The sequence below is a fragment of the Vanessa atalanta genome, chromosome 17, assembly GCF_905147765.1.
Source record: "Vanessa atalanta chromosome 17, ilVanAtal1.2, whole genome shotgun sequence".
In the NCBI taxonomy this organism is placed as follows: Eukaryota; Metazoa; Arthropoda; class Insecta; order Lepidoptera; family Nymphalidae; genus Vanessa; species Vanessa atalanta.
Window position 1 is genome coordinate 1,650,150 of NC_061887.1, and position 9,339 is coordinate 1,659,488.

General features: G+C 31.7%; 1 protein-coding gene across 2 annotated transcripts; it reads right to left on the reverse strand.

Moving 5' to 3' along the window:
• Nucleotides 1–467: 467 nt before the first annotated feature.
• LOC125070515 (RNA polymerase II-associated protein 3) lies at nucleotides 468–8,754 on the reverse strand. 2 transcript variants are annotated; one of them, XM_047680412.1, is made up of 9 exons: nucleotides 8,721–8,754; nucleotides 8,028–8,141; nucleotides 6,612–6,731; nucleotides 5,989–6,116; nucleotides 5,597–5,807; nucleotides 4,879–5,085; nucleotides 3,919–4,245; nucleotides 3,448–3,643; nucleotides 468–2,901 (listed from the first exon to the last, which is right to left on the reverse strand). In XM_047680412.1, the coding sequence occupies exons 3-9, from the start codon at nucleotides 6,705–6,707 to the stop codon at nucleotides 2,813–2,815; spliced, it is 1,254 nt and encodes a 417-aa protein (XP_047536368.1). In that variant the 5' UTR covers nucleotides 6,708–6,731; nucleotides 8,028–8,141; nucleotides 8,721–8,754; the 3' UTR covers nucleotides 468–2,812. The 2 variants fall into 2 exon arrangements, with proteins under 2 accessions (XP_047536368.1, XP_047536367.1); XM_047680411.1 differs by lacking the exon at nucleotides 8,721–8,754 and adding an exon at nucleotides 8,364–8,521.
• Between the last annotated feature and the right edge of the window lie 585 nt (nucleotides 8,755–9,339).

Consider the following 9,339-nt stretch of genomic DNA (forward strand, 5'->3'; position numbering starts at 1 on the left):
ATGAGGCTTTTTGGAAAAAAATATTTTGATTTTGTCGAAAAACAGTACGAAAAATTTAGATTAAATAAAACATTAAATGTAATCGTAATAAAAATTATATCGAAGAGCTAAGAGGTGCAGACAGATTAGAATCTTCTTCTATATATATAAAGATCGCTGCTTTTTTTGAACGCTCATCACACAAAATGTAGAATTACACAGCACGCAAAAACTGTTACACATTTTGACATGAAATCTGTACCTTATTCAACTTGTTTTAGAGGTTACCAGATAAAAATCATCATAGTTATATAATACAGTGATTTTATTTATAAAATTATATCATTCTATTCCAAATTTAAAAAAGAAACTTGGAACAAAGTTTGAATCAATTTTCACTCCTACTATACTGCTTAACACTTTTCTGCTCATCGTTATAAATTACTCAAACAAGTAAAAATTAATTAAAATGATAAATGAAACACATATTAATAATCAAATTTATTTAACCTTAAATCATACAACTAAAACGCATCCTTGCACCAAATCACGCAAAAAATTACATGAAAATATGACTAAACATTTTATTACAAAATTAAGGAACCACTTCTATGAAATATAAAAACCTTAAACTCATAAATTGTTTGCTAAATGAATATGGTAGGTAGGTGGTAGGATTTTGTGCAGATCAAACCCACCAAACACGAAGCGCAGTGGTTCAATTTTAGTACTATTTTAATATACCTACTTAATTAATTTTACTAATAATCATCTTAAAAATATTTTTTAAACATCTACAAGCCAAATATTTTTGTTTGTATTTAAATAAAAATCAAAACACAATACATATTTATATTCGACAGATTTAGTTTCAATAGGACTTCGTTTGGACAAACTCAGATATGTATGTAAAAGCCTTTTATTTACACGTCTATTTAATCTATGACCATTAAAAATGTAAACAAAATAACAATCAAATTTATATATATTGTCTATTCCAATCAAACAAGGAGTAAATATAAACAAACCTTGGATTTACATAATTCATGTATGCATTGCTATATTATACACTACAAACTGTTCTTAGTTGATGTAATTTCATTTATAAGACAAAGTTCTTCCATAGTTTGAATAAAAACCACGCCGATATTAAAGACGGCATCGTGAATCCATAATGAATATCATAGATAATTTAAATTCTCGACCAATGACACAGCGACAATTAAACATCAATGTTGTTTATTTTTGTTTACTCCTCTTTTAGTTGGCTATAGTTTAAAATTGATTTATAATCAATAACATTTTACCTTTACACATATAACCTTACATGTTATAAAAGTAGTTTAGTTATACAATTTTCTCTCTTCTAGCATTTGGCATTCGAATGAAGACCGTAAACCATATAACACAAGAAATAAGTGCAACGTGAAAGCATAAAATTTCACAATGAAATACTCGCAAAAGTAAAACTAAACTCCGGCCGCTGAGAAAATACATTTCGAAAAACTGTTAGTTGTCTTTGACTACTAAAGTAAGGTACAGTTGACATAACCATGTAACAGCAGCAAGAAAATTGTTTGCTCATTTAATTAATAAACATTACATTTGTTTTAAGTTGATTTCATTGTTACATGGTACATTCGATCACGGCTTCAATAACGCATTCTCAGCAGCCGGAGGTTAGCTTCAATAATATGATATATTTAACTAGTTTTCACTATCCGCCTGAGTGGAGGGGAGGGAGGGAGCTATCATTTGAGTTGTCCAGATGTTAAAGCGTAGCAAACTATCAAATAAACGAACTAACTTTTGCATTTATAATATTACGTTTGCAGTTATATAATTATAATTTGTTCCGAAATGAAATAAAAGGCATTAAAAAAAGGATAGAAATTATTTGAAAAGTCTATCTAAATACATATTCTATATCAATTCATAGTTTCTCTATCTAAAATTCAGATGCACGTCACTCTGCAATGAATAGCGTCCCTATAAAAACGTTTCAAAGTAATAACTCAAGTGCATTTGTTGTAAAAGCCTTTAGGACCGACTATAACAGCTCGCAACTCGACAAGGATCAGTTGCTAATGTAAAATTATGATTCGTTAAATACCTAGCAAAAAATTTTACTTCATTTACACAGTATTTTTTTTTTGTTCTAAGATACTTTTCAAATAAACGCGCCAGTCAATTTTTGGTGACAGGAACGTAGTAGACTCAGAACGTTTGCGCGTTTATGCAAATATGGACTTTAAATCTTATGTAGACAGTACAATTTCCTTAATCAGATTTAATATGCTTTATATAGCAATGCCAGCAGAGCAAAGATTATTTATATTTAAAAATTTGTGACGTGCAATGGCAAAGATACGAAAGAGGTTGATCAAACGCAGGTTACATATTTTAATTAATTTTGAAGGCATAATAGTAGTAGACTCATTGTCAACACATAACCCAACACACAATTGGCTCGATCTAGCAAAATGGCCGTATTTGACGTTCCTCGCTGTTCAAATTGTCATCAATAGATGACGTTGTTCCGTATAAATTTTTTGTTTGTTTTAATTTCGTTGCGAGATTTTCTATCGAATAAATAAATAAAGAGACCAAAAAATTTGTGCTTAACGAGGTTCCATTGCAGAGCGACGTTTTACAAATTACATTTAAATTCGAAAACTGCTTTTGATTATGCAAAATTTAACTTCGTAAGCGAATTGTTCTGTATTATCACAACTAATAACAATTCCAAATGATAATTTTTATTAAAAACAGTCCTCAAAATCAAAATTTTACTCTTGTTATTAGCAATGTTTTCTAATACTTTATTACAATATTAAAGTTCATATTTGTTCGTCAAGTCCGCAATTTCATTGTCGCTTAAATTTTCAACATCCTTGCAGTGAGACAGCATGTCGTTTAACACTGAAAATTAAAAAGACAAATACGTATTACATTAGACAAATGTATTTATATATGTATATATATATATATATACTGTAATATTATAAATGTGAAAGTAACTCTGTCTGTCTGTCTGTCGCTCTTTCGCTACCAAATCAATGAACCGAATTTGATGAAATTCCGTACGAAGGAAACTTGAACTCCAAGGAAGGATATAGGCTACTTTTTTTACCTAACACATAACAACCAAACACTAAAACGCGAGCGAAGCCGCGGGCGACAACTAGTATTATATATGTACTTAAAAGTAAGTCTGTAAATGTCCAACAGTTAGACGAAGACCTCTCCTATTGAGAAGAAATTCAAAAGGAAATGACACAAAAGTAGAAAAAAAAAACAAACTAAAGACATATGGCATGGACGAGAATCTGTGGAAATGATAATGGAATTGTAAAAAACGTCATTATGAATTGATATACACAGGGATTTTTTTAAGTTATATAAAATATTTGATATAATATAATATATATATCATAAGTGTGTCTGTAGTGTGTATTTTTAACTTACAATTCTTATCACTGTTCGTGAGGAACATAGCCAGAGCGGAGAATCTCTTAACCTTGCAGAGTCCCTTGAGATAAGCTGATATTGTTTTGTTTCTAAATTTATCCTTATTATTACATAACGTGTATAGGAGTTCAGAGAGCACGTCGCTTTCCAGAGCATTCTCGAAGATCGATGGTAACTTTGTTGGTTCTATTATCTGTGGAAAAAATTATAATGTGATAAACATGAGCACTTCATATACCGAAATGGTCATGAGCTCCCATTACACTTTACACTTTTCTAAAACCAGAGATTAATGATCATATTAATACAAATTAAAAAAATATATTTATTCGATGAATTGTTTTCGTATTGGTTTGTCTTCGCCAACGATAAAATAATGTACTGTAATGACAACACAAATTTAAATGTTGCCATATTAAGAAATATGTCATATGTATGTAAATATATATATTATATTAAAATGCTTACACTCAAATAATCACTCCGTGCATGATTGTTTCCTTTCAAATACTTCCACTCTGCCATAAATTGAACACTATTCACCGGTGGTACCATATTTTGCATTACTTCATTAACATTGACATGTTCAGTAATTTTCATATTAATCTTCTTGTCACCATCACAATGTGGGGTGGTCTCGACAATTTTGTCGGTGATCTTGTTGGAATCATTATTGTTCGAGTCCCCATGTGACATATTATCATTAATTTCTATAATCTTCATCCGTGTTGGTGCTTTGTCGTGCGCATTACGGCCTAAGGGGACTTCTTGAATGGGCACGTGTTTTAATGCTCTCTGGAAAAAAAGATATAAATTTATAATAATTCATAACAAACAAACTTGACTTGATATTTATAATGTTATCTTTTATTATAAATGAATGTTGGTAGCATTTATGAGGGGGTATTTGTACTATCCATTTTGTTGTAAGCTTAAATTTATTTTACTAGATAGTACGGCTTTGCTCGTGATGTTCATTTATAAAAAGGTTTCGCTGTGCTTTCACAATTATAATCCCTTTAAACTATATCTATCTATTATCATTAATTCTATTATTAAACATCTATAAGATGAGATAATCGATATATTTTTTTTCTAAACTCTTACGTTTAAGGGTTTAAACCAAGGTTTATTTAGATTTTTGTAATGAGACATTAAGAATTTGAAGAAACAATCACACAAATTAGATCATTTTAAATTTCAAGGTCGCAGATATTCGCTTGTTGATATATATTTATTTACATAGCAAGAATCCACACTAATAACCAAGTCTCGCGAGCACCGACGTGAGTTTGCCAACATTAGCTATCGGACCGGGCGTAACTGTTCGAAAAGGTCACATAACGCATCGGATTCAGATCTGATCTGACCTTAGAGAAACCGATGCCTTCTTATGTAATGTTTGAATTGTATATTTCTGTTACATACCCTAGATCTTAAATGTGGAGGTTTCTTCACTGGTCGTATAACTGTTATATTTTCACCGACACCGTTTCTCCATTTCTCTAGCGGGCTGAGTTCCTTCTTCACTGGCTCGCTTGGCAATTCCACGATCTTTGCCGGCGATGGAGGATTCGTCACGACGGGTTTCGATTCATTCGTTGGAGTTGATAATGGTGATGATTTTGATTTCGCCTGTTAATATAGAATTTATGAATGAATATATAAATGGATTAATTGCTATAACACATATATTTTAATCAAAAGTTGAATGTTCAAATTACAGCAAGTACAGACAGTGCTCAATTTATTTATGATTATCTTTAATGCTCGCTCAAAGCAACTTGAAGTAACCAACACACATTAGCCTACTCATAGTGTAGTAATAATTATGCCTATCTAACTAGAACTTTATAATTTCTGTATAGAAAATATATAAAATATTATCAAGATATGAAAATCTTCATTAAAATTATGATTGAAAATAAAAAATATCTATTTATACAAATTCAAACAAAATATTAAAATCATCATGGTCGTTAGCCAATCGTTGTCCGCAGCTGGACATAAGTTTCTCCCAATGTGCGCCAAAGCTCCCGGTTCTCCGCCTTCCGCATCCGACCAGATTCAGGTTGTTGATCCAACTCATCTCATTCTTGATTTTGTCCTTCATAGAAGAGTTTCTATGAAGCTAGCTGACACTCACCCCCTTGGTGCCCATCCTGGCCTTGATGGCCTCGAGCTGGCGGCGCGCGGCGGCGTTGTGCGGCTCGTGCTGCAGCACGGCGGCCAGGTCGTGCGACGCGGCGCGCAGCGAGCCCAGCCGCTCGCGGGCCGTCGCGCGCCGCTGCAGTGCCTTCACGTACGTGGGGTCCAGGCGCAGCGCCTCCGTGCAGTCCGTTTCCGCCTGGTGGAGACTGCAATTGTGAAAACATTTATTTGTTAATTATTCTTTATCGTCATTTTTATTGATCGAAATTTAAAAAAAAAAACTTTACTCATCATAGGTATAATTTGTATAAATCGTTATATATTTTATTTATTAATTACATCGAAAATAGTGTTTGGAAGCTTCATATAGTACAATTCATTAATTACCTGTCCTTTTTCAGGTAACACAGTCCCCTGTTTGCGTAAAAGATGGCATCGTCTTTGACGAGTTCTATGGCTCTATTGTAGCAGGAGATAGCCTCGTCCCATTTCTCTTGCTTAACGAAATTGTTACCCTGAAATTAAATAAAACTAAATTTGCAACGTATTTTATTTGCAATTAATATTTAAAGAATTATGAGGAATAATAATGTCAGGTGAAATTCTGACAGATATGGATTTGTTAACCTGTAAACCATTATGTCCTTAAAACAAACACGATTGAGACATGAAACAAGTACTGAGATATAATAACTGTTTTAGTATGTAGGAAAAATAAGTAGTTTTATGAGGATTTACATATATTTTTTTTTACAAAATTTATGTCATCTATGTAGATCAAATAAAACTTTAAATAATATTGTAATTTTACACACTAAAATTAAACATTTATTGTCATAGTAATAATCAATGCATCACTTGTAAAGCTCTATCCAGTCCATATACTAAATAATACTATTGGTGTGGGGTCCCAAGTTTTCTTTGTCTGAGAAATAAGTTTTAATTTAAAAAAAAAACTAGTCTATTTAGAACCATGTCAAAATAATGATAAATAAAAAACGAATATATACCCTCTCCTTCTCATACCGTCCTTCTTCTTTCAACTTTTCTGCCTTCGCTGACTGACTCTTCTTGCTGTCAAGGGACACGGGGCCCAGATCTGCCATGTCTACTTCTTCACATGCTTTGTTCTATAAGAAATGAATTTATTAAGATAGTGAGGCATTCGTGAAAAGAAAATGTAGAAATGAAATATTATTAAGAACATATGTTTTAAATTAAAACATTTGCAAAATTATTGAAACATTTTGTCAATGACATGTCTGTTCATTGTGTATATTAATTTTCATTCTTTTCTAGTAAAGATAAATAAGAATTACCTTCTTTTTTTTCCTCTGTTTAGCCAATGTTTAGCCAGTATTCCAGACCCATTCAAATATCAAGCCATTCACATATGAATGATTTATATGATATAATACTTTTAACCAAATTTTAAACCGAGGCAGTTATTTTCAAGATCAACTGATCTGGATATTCAGTGAATACAATTTTGTACAGACACCTACTCTATCTATACCCTCTCTCCAAGAAGATGACTGATGACAAGAATCCAACACAAAACAACAAGGAAACACATTTCCAGGTAAAGGAGTATAACATTGTGCCAATGTCTTCTGTTTTTGTAAATTTAAAGCCATTAAGGATTGAAATGAATAATTACATTCATTGACAATTGAAAATCATTATTAATATTCATTAGAATAAGATTGATATTAATGTGTAGCATTTGATTGAGTTGATTATTGAACATTTGTTTTTAAGAGAATTAAGAAATGTTGGTAAAATTTAAAAATATCACAGAAAGAAATAACTTTTTTGTTTATGAGTGGCAAAAAGCAACCTGAATAACACCGCAACAATATTGTATTTTACAATATGTCAATGTTACTAAGACCGACAACAGGTTATCCAAAATAAAACATCTATAAAAAAAGAGATTGTCTCATAATACATAATGTAAGTTTACAAATAAGTGGGCGGAGGAGCAGACGAATGAGCCAATGAATGGTTAGTGGTCATCCAGTGTCCATAACATTGGGAGTAATAAGAAATTTTAACCACTTCATAGATTAAGAACAATAAATATAAAAATATGCTTCTGTACGTAATAAATAATTTTGATCAGATTTTGTAAAATACTCTTATAAGAGTACTCATGAATATATGTGAAATATTTACAAATCGTTACTTTACTGTGTGTTTATGACACTAGTGCCTGTAGTTGCACTGGCTCGCTCACCCTTGAAACCAGAACACCATAATATTAAGTATTGCTAGTTGGTGGTAAAATATCTGATGAGTGAAAAGTTGATTAGTCATTGTTATAAGATTAAATACTACTTTTGGCAGTTTTATATTATAATTTGGCGTTTATATGTATGGCATACTAGTAAACATTTCAACTACATAACAAAGGAAATGCTTACCACATCAAACTTGTCCCAGGCACTGTAGTCAGATCCTGTGATCCTTTTCTCTGGCTGCTTCTTGACTTGCACGGGTTTCTCTTTACGCGCCTTGCTCCTTACTGGTGGAAGATCCTATCCCCAAAAGACTCAGTGTGAATACTTGTTCGCAAAAACTCGATTATCACCGCCAAAAAATATATAAAGAAAAAGAAAAAACAAGGACCACCATGAAATAACACACGCGATAGCGAGATTGCTAAATACATAGTACAACACTACACTAACCACAATATAATATAATTTACTTTGTGTATCACTAAGCACTGAATTGGTAAATTATGTTTTTTTTTAAACCTGTACGAATTCACCGTTAAGCGCGGCCTCTTTACGTTTCATTTCAATCTCCCAATTCTGTAAGTCTGTGAGATATGTTTGCAAGGTGTTCACATTATCCCGGGCCTGTCTTTGTATTTTATATGCTTTGTCCATTTTTATTGACACGAAAAAGAGTTTTTTTACCTGTTTAATCGATAGAAAGCGGTTGTCAACCTCAAATTGTTTCACGTTGTCATGGCGCTGACACAGATCAGAATCATATAGATAGAGTTGGATCAGAATATTCAGTCTACATATGAATAATGTATATGTATCATGTATTAACTTCACAATTAGAAAATAGGATTAAAAACAGAACATAATTTTCATACAGACCTACTGTGTGAAACTACGTCCTCGGTCCTACCCTACCTACTAAAAAGTTTAATATAAAATTAACTAAACTTTGTGAGGTAGTTATCAAGACAAAACGTAGATGTCGCTGTAATAATGTGCATTGAAAACGTTGCAAGCTGTACGGTCTCAGGCTACCTATATCTTTTAAGTATTAGTATCGACTTTTAGACTTTTTTTTCATTTTTTAAGAGCAATTTTTTATAGAAAATGTATTTGAAAAAAATCGTTAAAGACTCATTAAATTAATTATAGCGGTAGGTAATATTCTCATGTTATGCTTTTACATGTCACGACGATCTGTTTTGATATTTTTAGTCATGATAGTCATAAAATCTATAAATCAGTAGATAAAAATTAACTTTATCGCGTATTTTTAAACATTTACGTAATCAATTATTTCTTGTTCCTAGCTAGCTTAGAATATAAGCTGTTACATGTTCGCTACACTATATCCTGATCCGTGGCATAATAGACTCGTACTTAAGTCTTATTTCAGAAAAATCCATCTATTCTTGCATTTGTATGAGTTAAACGTTATTATACAGTAACGTTGCTGATATTTACTAATATTAATGAAATTTGTGTGTAGGTCTAGGTA

Bases quoted from the DNA above. Each gene is read 5' to 3' on its own strand.
- LOC125070515 (XM_047680411.1), bottom strand. From the start codon at position 8,498: ATGGACAAAGCATATAAAATACAAAGACAGGCCCGGGATAATGTGAAC. The intron at 8,142-8,363 runs GTTTAAAAAAAA...TTTTGGGGATAG, and splicing joins TTAACGGTGAATTCGTACAG to GATCTTCCACCAGTAAGGAG. The intron at 2,902-3,447 runs GTAAGTTAAAAA...TTTAATTTTCAG, and splicing joins CACGAACAGTGATAAGAATT to TGTTAAACGACATGCTGTCT.